Source organism: Eublepharis macularius, chromosome 6, assembly GCF_028583425.1.
Source record: "Eublepharis macularius isolate TG4126 chromosome 6, MPM_Emac_v1.0, whole genome shotgun sequence".
NCBI lineage: Eukaryota > Metazoa > Chordata > Lepidosauria > Squamata > Eublepharidae > Eublepharis > Eublepharis macularius.
The window spans coordinates 28,772,251-28,785,584 of NC_072795.1; the positions used below are offsets into that span (position 1 = coordinate 28,772,251).

Consider the following 13,334-nt stretch of genomic DNA (forward strand, 5'->3'; position numbering starts at 1 on the left):
AATTTTCTACCTGTCAGTTTTCTTCACCATGCAATTTTCACATCCACATAGTAATGGGGAACACCACAGTCTGGGTTATCTTGATCTTGGTTCCCAGAGAGACATCTTTAAGGATCTTATCTAGCTCCCTCACAGCTGCTCTTCTGAGTTTCAATCTTTGGTGGCTACATTTTGGAAAAACAAAAACATGCTTTAAACATGTGTGGTCTGGATTGTGCAGGCTGATGTGCAAAGGGGTAGGTTTGCTAACTACCTTGAGGAAAACAATAACCTGACTCTTTAATAAAGGCTTAATGGGATGTTATCTTCAGCTGCCCATTTCTTGGACCCTTGTATTAAAGGGACAGGATATTCTTCTCTCGGTCTTTTTACAATCTTATTGCCTGGTAGGAGGGTGATTCTTTGGCTAAGGAATTGAGCCAGTTGACCTTTCCTCCAAAAAGTTGTGTCCAAGAAGCTAAATGGTTTGGTTTCAAGTGCTGCTTTTTCTTACTCTTCCCTCACCCCCAGTTTTTCCAGGCCTGACTCTGGTTACTTGGTAGTTTTTTAAAAGAGTGTTCAGCATGAGCTTAAAGCCAAAGGGAAGTGTGAGATCCAATCAAATAGGTTCAGTGCCACTGGTGGGGCAGGCCAAGAAAGATCTATGGTCCATTTTCAAACAAAACTATGGATTCTAACAGTGTGTCACAAACATCCACTTTAGTAAAAAAAAAAAATGCTTCAGTCAGCAAAGATGGAGAGAGGAGAACTCTTGGCCAGTGACTCAGGGAATTCTTCCTTGGCCCTTATTAGCTGAAAAGGGCACAAAGATGCTTTCTGGTTGAGTTGTATTCTGGGATCTACAGTCCCTGTTGCCTCTGGGGGCAGATACAGACAAAAATGTGGGGGGAAGGGAAATTGGGACTTAGGTCTACACCTTCTATGGACTTTAATGGCTGTATTCATGAGACAATGATTTTCTGTGTTCCTTCCATTGCATAAGCATTCACAGTGGCCATCCATATAGTAGTTTACCTTGTACTTTGCTTGCCCCAGCTCCCCCCACTGCCACTTCTCTCTCACACTCTCTCTCACTCACACACACACCAACAACAGGCTTTGGGGGCTGTTTTAAAAAAAATAGTGACTGACATATCATGAGTGTATTAAGCTTCAGTTATACATCAAGTACCAATGTTTAGACTTTTACAGATATGTAAACTATATCATATAGAGACTTAATTCATAAAAGAAAAAGAAGGGCATTGATAACAGTGCATAAAATGCACAAAGTTAAGTTTACAGTGCAATCCTAAACAGAGTTACTCCAGAGTTACTGGAGCACCTCTGTTTAGGCATACACTGTTAGTCTCTTATTCTTTTTCATTCCAATGCATAACAAAAATTGCCCAATGCTCACAAAATATAGCTGTACTTTGCAAATAAATTCTTTGCATTCTTTGGCAGTATACTGATATAGTTAATAAAGCTACCCTGTATGTCATATACCAGTTTTGAGTTATAGCAATATGTCAATTATAGTTGGTAATTAACATATCTCTGTAACATATCATTTGGTAATGTGGTAACATATCATTTGGCATTTAATATTGATAATTGACATACAGATTAACAATATAGTAATATGTCAATTGCTGATTTTTTAAAAGGTTCAAAAATGTCTTCCAAGTGTGGGGAACTGATGTAACATGCATGCTGCCAGTGTGGGATCAAAAATGCACATCTTCCCATTCTAACAATGTTCAAAGGTTTTTTAACTGTGATCTTTCCTAAGATCATGTCAAAACAGGCTTTAAAAAGACTACAGCAAAACTGGGGCCAAGGAGGGAGTCATAGAAAGTAGGCACTTGGGGGAAATGCTGGGTAGGGGGATGCAAGACAAAACAAACAAGCCAGAAATACACATGGAAATCACTGTTTTGTTTCATTAAAGCAGCATCCAGAATGATTAATCAAATCCAGAAAACCAAGTTATAACAACGCCTCCCATCAAAAAGTTTGTGTGTTTCATTTTGGTTCTTACTGCACAGTGGGAGCAGGCAGGCAGGCACTGGGCTGGCAGCATCTTCTTTTCCTTATCAGCATTGTACCAATCAGATCCCAAGGGAATAGAGCCCTTACGTTATACCACCTAACTAACTCTGTTGGCAGGAAGAATGTCTGCAATGTGCATGAGTGCCTCTTTATTTTTTGTACTACCCAGACAATGGCACTGTCTCCCTGTCAATCAAGTCCTTACAAGGGGGAGCACTGACTGCTCCCTGCCTATTGGCTTTGAAACATTTGTTTAACTCCATTGGAGGGGAGGGGGAATGTGCAGCGCTCCCTGGACAATGGCATTGTCTCCCTGCATATGAAGTCCTTGCAAGCTCCTCTGGAAGGAAAGGTCTTGGAGCCAGGGCCAGCGCCAGCAGTGAGGCGGGGGCCGTGGGGGCCGCAGTGTTGGAGGGGGTGCCAGGGCGGAGACCTGCACCACGCCGCCGCTGCCCAGCCCTGCGCTGCCGCTGCCGCTGCCACCACATGCCCCTGGCCGGGTGCAGCAGCCATGGACCAGAGACGGCAGGTGGCCAGGGCAGCGTGCGGAGCGCGGGCAGCCTCCTCATGCTGCCCCAGCCAATGGCCCCAGCGGCACTGCGTGATGGTGTCATCGCTTGACCCAACATCATTGACCATCATCCATTTCTGTGTGCTTTTACGTGCAATACAAGGAAAGGCTGGCAACCAATGGCTATTCAAGCATATCATCATCTAGGTTTCAGAAGGGAGAGGGCTCCAAGTCCCAGGCCACTGCAAAAGCTCTCAAGCATGGCCCACCATCACCACTCTGCTATCACTGTGCCAGTTTTCCACCATACTTTGTGCCCTCTGACACTACCCTTCTTCGGGGTCCTTGTATGTGTGTGGTGTACTTTTGGAAAAACTCAATGGATCAATGGTTTAGAGGAAGAGGGACTTATGGTTGACGTGGTTGTTGGTCAGGCATGAAAAGAGCCTCATTTCCCCCCAGAGTCCCAGAGCCTCATTTCCCCCCAAAACTCCCTTGAAAATAACAGTGTGCATGTGTGCAGCCAACACTTGCCTTGATGCCGTCCCCAAGCATTCTTTAGCATCCATAAACACTAAATCCCATTGCTGTATGCGCTTAAGCTCAGTAGGTTGGTGGTTTAGAGGGAGGACTACATTCTGTAAGATTTTGGTGCTGTTAAGTACAAAAACATCTGCCACAAAGAACCTCAAAGGCCTCATTGCAAAGAATGGTCCAAAACTCATGATAAAAAAAAAAAACTTCAACCAAATGGGCAACACCCCATGCAGAAAACACCAATAACAGTAAGTAGTTTGGTCAGAAATCCCCAGATTTGCAACTGAAACACATTTTCTTAATGCACACCTTTAACACTGTGTGGATGCTTCAGAAACCACCTCTGGCTGAGACATGGAACAGAAACAAATCCTCCAAGTGGAAGCAGCCTTTATGTTAATGACTGACGGTCCACTGTGCTCTTGCTCTTCTGGTTAGTCTACTGGCTCATTTTCATTTAAGAATAGTGTGATAGAATGTTGAGGCTATGTATTCAAAGCGCCCGTACTTGAAGCAAATTTCCTTGAAATCTCTGGAACTAAGGGCCAATTTACTATCTATCTATCTAAATTATGAACCACAATTGGGCAACTTCACAATTTGTCTGTCTGTCTGTAGACTTACAATGAGACCTAAGGACATTTCTGGGAGGGAAATAGATTACTGGATTATTAGATGGAATATTCTTTGACTTCCAATTGGGTTTTGGGGGAAGGCTTTAAGGAACCACATAGCAACTGGAGGAAATTCTAAATGCTCTCAAAAATCAAAACAAGGGGAAAAGACCTAGGGTATCAAACCAAGAAGGAACATTCCTGCAATTAAAAAGGCCACAATGCATGCCTAGTCCTAGGAATAACTCAAAACACATGGATGTTGGTAAGAATGGTGTTTTCCTGCCCTCCTTATGGAGCCGAGCAGTCAACAAGAGGCAACACTTCTCTTTGGGCAGAAGCCACCTGTTCTTACTGCTGTAGACCGAACTAATCTGAGGAATGATACGGATCAAACAAATGGGAAAATCAGGTTTTGTTCAGAACAAGGTGAAGCTGCTTTTCAGGTTTCACTTCTATCCTGCTCAAAGATAAAAAAATACCCCTAAGGAAGAATGTTAAAAACAGGAGCAATTTGCGCAAGAAAATTCCATGCATTTTCTCCAATACTGGTTTGGCACTTTTATGGTCTTCCAATAGATAGCTGGTAGAATTTTTTTTTCTCCCTCTGGCACTAAGCTGAACTGCTGACACTTGCCCTGTAAACCCTGAATTCTCTCTCCCCTTGCTCACTCCCTCCTCCCCATCAAATAGCTTTGCTAGCTGGGAGAATCTGATATCTGTGTTAGGCATGTATGTGTGTGCACGCATGTGTGCGTGCATGCACGCACACAAAATAATGGTTGGGAAATGTAGCAAGAGCAAGAGTAGTTAGCATATGAAAGCCACCTGCCTTCCTACTCCCTATGCATTACCTTCCTGTCTATAAACATGGTTCCCAACATAGCCCTGCTGATAGCACAGCCAAGAAACAGGCCCAGGAGGAAGTCAAGAAGGAGGCTTAATTCTTAATGGCTGCCATCATAGGGCAGACAGCAGGTTTACAGCCAACCCTAATGCTGTTTTGAATATTTTGCTCCACCAGTGAATGGCAGCAAATGTAGAGGGGTGTTCATTCAGGCCAGGGACACCATCAGGGTGCGGGTTAAGCCTACCCAATGTGTGATGTATGCATGTGAGTAGAGATCTGAGCGAGCTCTCAAGAACTAGATTGTGAATAGGAATGGTTTTGGATTGATGTAGATGCTGTAATCTCTCAGAGTCTCTCTACATGAGACAACTTACATGGAGACTCTCAAGTGCGGGGAGACACAATGTTAGCCAGGAAGTGTAGTTCAATTTCACCTCTCTGCACCAGGGTAGTTTAAAAAGACAGAGCCAGCAAGAGCGCTCCTCGCAGGAGTTGTTAATTTCATCTTCACCTCCTGGAAGGCTCTGTCAATTTAACACATCAACTACTTCAATGAGAATGCATAGACAGAATTGTTGTTTCTTGCCTTTGGTTTAGGTATCTGTGCTTTTGACTCTAGCTATTGCCTCCAAATTTAAATCCTTGTTTCTAAATAATGTATGTGGAATCCCATTATCCTAAGATACTTTTACAACTTGGTGTGCTTCCAAATTTAAAAATCTCCAAGAGGAACAAATCATCTTTCAGATCATGAAATGCTGCGAAGTGTCAGGAGTTGCCATAGCAAATATGTAAGATGGTGGTTGAGTCAGCACTTACAGAGATCTTGGGAGTCCAAAGCCAAAGAATTCTTTACCCAAACTTCTACATAGCAGTCAGTTACCTGCATAGAAATGCCATTGAAATGAATGGATTTGATCCAATCAACTTTTCCACTGGTGAAAACCACTGGAGGGTCACAAAAAGGCTTTGCCAAGGAATGTGAGACCAGCTTGCACAAAAACCACATCTGTAGCATGGAGTGCAATTGAAAAAGATTGAGCAAAGAAGTTGGCAAAATCCAACCCAATGAGCGACAGGAAGAAGCAGTACTTGTGATATAATGCTTATCTCTAGGAATGTAGATGAGCTTATGTTTAATACCACATCATGCTTAACATAATTTGGTAACATTATTTATTTTTTATTTATTTAAAATATTTTTAAGCCACATTTCTCTTCCCAATAGCAGGTGCTTTCAGGCAACTTTGTTCCAGTTGGAGGTCTCCCTCAGTTTTGGGTGGGACTTGAACTCTCCATTGCCCATTTTATCTGCTGCATAGGCTTTCACTTTGATTAACTTGACTTTCCCTGTTTAATATAATATCCTGATAAGTTTCAGCCTTCACAATCCACCTTAGCAAATAAAAAATTGAATCACTGAGATTGCAGCCCTGCCTTCTGTGATAGGTATTTAACTAAAGTAATAGAACCTGAGCTTTAGCATGCAATGGAGTGTGACACAGACACTTGAGGATTTGTCTCTCTTCTGTGTGTTTCTGATGATGTAAGTATAACTTTTCCAGTCCTCAAATTTGGCTAACTGCCCCAGACAGGCCGGAGCCTGATTATTTTGACTACTTTGATATTGTGTTACTTGGTACAATACATGTATTTATTGGGAGGATTTGCCCCCCTACTCTTTTCACAAAGACTCGAAGCCGCTTGCAATAAATAAGGCATTTCTCTAACTCATCATATTCTTAGGCTGGTTTGTCTTCAGAATATTTCTGCTTTCTGATCAGGCTTAACTAGATGTGACCCCAAGTCTGGCATGAGGACAAGCTGCCATTTCAAGACCGGGATTTTCTTCTTTCAAAACTGCCACGGGGAGCTGAAACTGAAAGCCAGCTCGATGGCACCTCAGCTGGGCAGAAATCCAGGTGGGAAATGGTGGCGGGGGTGGAGACAGGAGCCCCAGTGGCAGGGAAGGTGAGAGTGCTTACTGGCAATGGAAATATCTCAGTCTCCACTCCTGGCTTCATCGCCTGGCAAACACTTCCACTCATCTCTGCTCCTGTCGCCAGGACTGCTGCCTCTCCCTGCCCCTCCCCTTGCCATTTTCAAGCTTCCTCAACCGTGCGAGACTGTCTGGTTCTCTACACAGCTGGAGTGCTGTCAAGTTGGCTTTCAGGACTGGGCTCCTGTGGCATTTTTGAAAGAAGAAAATTCCAGTCTTAAAATGGCAGTGCATGCTGTCATGTTTCGTTGAGCCACATGTGAATCTACTACTAGCTTCATTTGATTGAGTTGACATGGATTTACTTAGCAACTATTTTATATTTTTTAAAATCCCACCCTTTCCAAAAGAAGCCAAGAGCTCCCACCCTGTCTCAATTTTATCCTCAGAACCTCCTTTTCAAGGTAGGTTAGTTTTGCACAGGGCTTCTCAGAGCCAGATCTAGGGGCGCGGGCACCCGGTGCAACCCTTGCCTGGGTCTCTGCGCGCGCGCTCCTGGTGCTGTGTGATGATGTCACTTTCATGACATCATCATGCAGGGCAGGAGGCATGCCCGCCCACATGGCAAGCCAGCTACCCCAGCACCCGGTGAGCCGTGGAGCTGGCGGCAGCGGCAGCATGGGCATGCGCTGCGGCAGCCGGCCGGCTTGCTGCATGCACAGGACCTCCCAGGCCTGTGCTCAGCCACCCACATGGCAAGCCAGCTGCCCCGGTGCACTCCCTCACTGCCGCCGCCAGCTCCATGGTGCACCGTGTGCTGGGGTGGCTGGCTTGCTGTGCGGCCAGCTGACCGCAAGGCTAGGAGGCCCTCTGCACAGTTCGCGTGCCCCACTGCCCTGTGTCACCCACGTGGCAAGCTGGCCGTCCCAGCACATGGTGCGCCACGGAGCTGGTGGCAGTGGTGGTGGTGAGGGCATGCGCTGGGGCAGCTGGCTTGCCACACGGGTAGCTAAGCGCAGGGCTGGGAGGTCCTGCGTGCACCGCAAGCCAGCCGCCCTATCAGCAGGGCTGGCAAGGGCCTCCCAACCCTGTGCTCAGCCTCCCATGCGGCAAGCCATGTCATGCTTCCGGGCAGCTGGCAGCTGCGCCCGGTGCCCCCTCTTTGGCACTGCCGGGGGCAGGCTACCCCCTACCCCCCCCTTGATCCAGCCCTGGGGCTTCCAGATGTAAGAACAAATCTACTGTTCTGTTGCAACCCAACGGCTTTGTTACTTGAGACAATATGAAAACTGAAAGGAGTAAGTCCAAGGATGGAGTCTAGCTCCACCCCAGAACAAAGGCTATACATTTAACTCCTTAGTATTCACATTACTACAGCCCTCTCTTTTTAAGTTGCAGCTGGAAATGTACTGCTTTAAACAACCAGTTTTTCTTTGTCTCACTGAATAATGGCTTCCCTCAAAAACCCAGTATTCTGCTGGTTTGGAAGACTCTGTTCCTACAGCTGCTCCAGCTACAGGTGATTCAAATACCTCAGTAACATTACAGGGATTCTGTATTCCTCAACATGCGTTCATCTCCCCCACTAGCTAAAACACTTCCATTCTGATTTGGATGCACATAGAACATGTCTTAGATGTCACCTGACTACCCAAGCATTGTGTAGCCAGATCTTAAAAGATAATGGCCGATTTTCTTCACAGGTCCTCCTAGCTGGAACATAGGTAGGTAGACTGCTACTAAAACTTTTGGTGTGGTCAGGATTCTGTGCCTCCAGTACTCTGTCCTTGGCATATGGTAGTTGTGTTTTTGAAGGGTTTGTCTGTAATAATAATAATAATAACAATAACAACAACAGCAACAACAACATTTGATTTTATATAAGGCCCTTCAGAATAACTTAACACCCACTCAGAGCAGTTTACAAACTGTGTTGTTATCCTCACAACAATTGCCCTGTGAGGTAGGTGGGGTTGAGATAGTTCTAAGAGAACTGTGACTAACCTAGCTGGTGTGGGGAATCAAACTCAGTTCTCCAGATTAGAGTCCTGCTGCACTTCACCACTGCACCAAACTGGCTCTTTCCCCTATATAATCAGACACATCAGGAGAGTCTCTTGCCTATCAGTAACTGGGCCAGATTCCTCACATGGTAGTTTGCACAGGAGTGGATTAGGCCTTCTTTCTCTAGCTTGTCCAGTTCAGTTTCACTCGTTTCTGAGGGTATATGGAACACTAATGATAAGAACAATAGTCTAGTGACAAACAGACCTATAAATAAAGTACAAGGTATATGGCTGTAGGACATCTTCATACTTTGTACATTATTTATAGGTATATGGAACACTCCTGGCTTTAAAGTACTGAAAGTCCTCCCTGATATGTAACTTTGCTTTAATCTTCTTCAGAGTACCCAACCCTTCTTGTTACACTGCAGCATAAGCACTCAGTAGTCAGGACTCCACTGCAGGCATTCCTTTCAGGGCCAGTTTACATAATTCCCCCAATCTAAGATCAATGTTTCACAGAGACACTCACTGATCCTATCGCTTTAATGGTTTCTACAATGTAGAGATTTTGCCTTTGTCAGGGAACTCAGCCTGTTTTATTCTGTTGCTGCCTCTTCATAAATTACTGTAATTGCAACCTCTGCACCTATCTCCATGCATCCAGGATGATTACTTAGTTCTGCTATTACCATGTAAAGCTCTGCTTCTCTCCCCACCCCCCTACCTCCCACCCTGCGCTTTACAGAATACACATTGTGTACTGTGTACTGTGGCTTATATAAGCCATTCTCGTAGTAAAAGGTGGATAAGTAGCCTGGGAATGTGTAAGCTCTTCCCTGACCTCAACAGCAATCTGTAATAGTCCAAGATGAAGATTCAGCTCCCCGGCAGCTCTGGCTTGGACCCCTCCCAGTGGTGTCCTGAGGAACATGTTCTGTTTCCTTCCACTATAAACAAACAAACAAGAGGTATTCCTTGGGAAGGAATGGCCTCTGAAGAAATTAATATTGTATGAAACAAGCAGATTATTTGTTGCTGGCCGCTTGTAGGGCAAGTCTTTGGAGCCCCTTGGGAGCTTCCCATATTCTTCACAACCTACCTGTAAGAGAAGAAAAGAGAAAGCAGCTTTACACTGAAGCATTTTTGGAACAATTAATTTTGAACTTTTCTGCCTCTCTCTCCTGAGACTCGTGGAAGGAGGGCAATGCAGGGGAGCCCCTCAGGAGCTTTGATTTGTTATTCCACCTGAAAGAGAAGAAAATAGAAAGCACCTCTATACAAGAAAGGACAGTTTCTTTCCATTCTTTCATTGGAGGATTCATTTTTTCTTTCAAAAATTAATAGACCACTTGTGATATAGATTGTTGGAAATATTGACTGTATTTCATGTTGTTACATTTGTTGTATTTCATTTTGATTGTAAATATGAAGATTGATGGTTGTTGTGGGTTTTCCGGGCTGTATTGCCGTGGCCTTGGCATTGTAGTTCCTGACGTTTCGCCAGCAGCTGTGGCTGGCATCTTCAGAGGTGTAGCACCAAAAGACAGAGATCTCTCAGTGACACTGGCATCGGGGGCCTGGCTGCCGACCGATGCATCTCCCGCCAGCCTCCTGCTAGCACACCTCGGCACACGTTCTGTCGCCGGCCCTGCCCGGTGACCCTTGCTTCCAGATCCTTCGGGGTGAGCAGTCCCAAAGGCCCACTCACCCTGTTGGGATCCAGCCCAATGCCGCAAAACGGCCAAACCCATAAAGTTGTGACAGTCCCCCCCACCATCAGTGCAGAATAGCGGAGGGTGGGAGGGTGACTTGTTGCTCCTGAGGATGCTCAGGTGGAGTGGCTCTGATCACAAGGCTGGCCCGGAGCAGGGATGGACGCTCCACCTCTTCCAGGTTAGTCCCACCTCCACTGCGTTTCACACCCGGTGCCAATCCAGCCTGCCGGTGAGTCGTCAAGCTTCCTTTTCTACCACTGAGCTACAGCTCCTCCTTCTTTCTTCTGTCTCTCAGGCAGCCTGCTTCAGAGGAGGAAAGAGCCACAGAACGGCCCTTCCTGATTATGGCAGGAAGTCGCCGCTGTTTCTTGATTTTTTGAGAAACTTCGTAAGGAAGAATTGTTCAGGAGGGCTTCTGTTGTCAGTTCTTGAAAATCAGGAGGATTTTTGTGTCAGTTGTTAGGGATGGTTGTGGTTTTGGCCTTTGGATACTGTTCTTTTTATTGTTTTGTAACTTCTTGTTTTTTCAACATCACTGGAAACTAGTTTGAGCCCTTTGCAGGAGAAAGGTGCATTTAAAATATTATAAACAAAAAAATAAGCTAGCTGTCCATGTCCTCACAGTCTTGTAACAACGTGGTATAACAGGCCGGGCAGAAAGAATGTGGTGTGGAGAAGTCCGAGATCTCCTGTTGCAAGTTCTGTTTGTCACACCACACACTGGCCTGTCTTTGTTCTGTTTTTTTTACATAAGAACGGCAGCACCTTTGCATTGTGAAGAGCACTGGTAACACTCTTTTCGAGAGGAACAGACCTGCACACTGTTGCAGGATATATAAAGCAAGTACTTTATAGCATAAAAACTTGTTAGTCTATAAGGAGTGACAAGACTTGCATTTATTTCTCTTTAAGGTTTCTCTCTGCCCTGCACTGATGATCTTTCTTCTGTTTAAGTTTAGATTTCCCAAAGCCGCTCTGACCCAGCAATGGACCTTAAGCGAGTGAAGGATTACATCTATTGGCTGTATTACCAGTATCTCCTGATCTCCTGCAGCTATGTCTTGGAGCCCTGGGAACGATCCATGTTCCACATGATCATAATTACAGTGGTTGCAATGGTGATGTACACTGCTTATGTCTTTGTTCCCATCCACGTCCGCCTGGCTTTTGAGTTCTTCTCGCAGATGTTTGGAAGCCAACCTGAAAGTACTGTTTTGCTCATGAACTGAAACTGCTGGCAACGATAGCAATTTTTGCATCCCATAAAAAATGTTGTCTTCCTCACCTTTATCTCTTATATGTGTTGGAAGTCATTCTGAAAGATGCACATGTGATTGTGCCCACAGATACTGCTTCCACTTATCCAGTAGAGGCCGTTACCCTACCTATGGGCTGGCTAGCTCTCCTTTTATCCTGTTTAGTAACACAATCCTTCTGGACTGGGTTGCTTTACTAAATCCATAGGGACTGCATTCACACACACAGCAGGTCTCCAATGAAATGCCTTGAGAATCTGTTTCCTTATCCCATTTCTTTATCCTTAGGCTCGCATGCCTTTTGCACCATTATTTTGCACCCTTATTTTGTCGGGAAGTCCTAAGCAAAGTTACGTCCCTGAAGTTTAGAATGGCACTGTTAATAAGAGTATTCACTTTTAGCAGTGTCCAAATGTTTGGACATATTTGTGAAGGCGTAAACAGAACCTAATCACCGTTACTATGTTTTAAAACTTTCCTTATAAAGATGATGCTTTTATAAAGATCCAGCAACTTACTCTCTTTGGGATTTTTTTTTCTCCAGTTCTCCTTGTACTATCCTGGAAATATCTTCTTGAATACTCTGGATTTAAAGTTTAAATATATGTTTGTGGTAGGAACTGAAAATATATGAGGTTAGCAAGAGCCTGTATTCAGGTATGTTGTTTTACCATGCTGTGGTTTTTATGGATGAGCAGGAAGTGTGGGTGGGTTGGAGAGGGTGGGAAGCAATTGCAATATTAAGGAGTTTTTTCAAAATATCTCTTGCATTTTTCAGGAATGTTCAGAACTGTATCTGATGTTTACTGTGATTTTTGCAGAGTAGTGTTAATGCCAAATAATACTGTTAATCTTCACTGGGTAGAGGCAAATAAAGCTATAAGGACAACTGTGCTATAAGAGTGTAGAAGTAATATCCTAATAACTGCAGAAACTCTAAATGCATTTATATGGAGGATTCAGTTCTAGGGCTTTGTTTAAAAATCAAAAGCAACCCTTGCTAAACTGATGCGCATGATTGCTTTAAAAAAAGAAGTGCCAATGCAATCCTTTATCTAAATGAAATGTGAATGCCAAAGAACACCACTGCTTGTGCACATGGCCAATTTACTTCTCACAGCTCACACACCTACCAGTGAAGGCAGTTTTAAAGTATCAAATGTAAATAGCTCTCAAACAGTGTTTGCACAATTACATGCAATATGAATACCTTCTCTGTTTCTATGCAGGTTGTACAAGACTTTGTGTGTGTTTTATTATTATTATTATTTTAAAGCAAGTGCTGCTATTTCAATTGTTACATAAAACAAGTCTTGAAGGTTTAGAAGATCTGAACATGTGTGCTGTTTTGCAGAAACCAAAATAAAATTTAATTGCTTAAAACAGGTCTGTGTATTATTTTCCAGGGTCTGCAATTCCTGCCATCCACATGTAGAGAGAAAAGGGGATGAAACTTCCCATGGTCAGGGTGTGTGTGTGGGGGGGGGGGGTCTCTATAAATTTCCCCATGTCTTCTGAAATTACCATCAGGCTGCCTGTGCTCAGACCTGACTGCTGTTCTAAGAACAGCATGAAGAGCTGATCAGTTTCCAGTTAAGTTCCTGGAAGATCTGGAGCACAACTTGAAATGTCCATAGTGATGACGTAAAACACGTATTTCCAACCTTTGGGCCTAGCTCACTCCTGCATCTGTGAGCTAAAACAGAAACTGGATACCTGAAAGCAAGCAGTATTTCTCTAGGTGAATCACAATGCTGCAAAATTACTGTAAAGATGCCATAAAGTGTATTCCTAGAGAATGTGAGAAGACACTGTAGACAACCAGATAACTCACAACAGACTGAGGACCTTCCTCCATGTTTAACTAGG

At 44.3% G+C, this 13,334-nt stretch overlaps 1 protein-coding gene across 1 annotated transcript in view; it reads left to right on the forward strand.

The window, feature by feature from the left end:
- Positions 1-12,812, forward strand: part of SPTSSB (serine palmitoyltransferase small subunit B) — a 29,317-nt gene extending 16,505 nt beyond the window's left edge. Inside the window, exon 2 of the mRNA XM_054983660.1 lies at positions 11,169-12,812. Within this exon, the coding sequence (XP_054839635.1) occupies positions 11,196-11,438 (243 nt within the window). The 5' untranslated portion in view covers positions 11,169-11,195 and the 3' untranslated portion in view covers positions 11,439-12,812. The remainder of the gene's footprint in view (positions 1-11,168) is intronic.
- Positions 12,813-13,334: the final 522 nt, after the last annotated feature.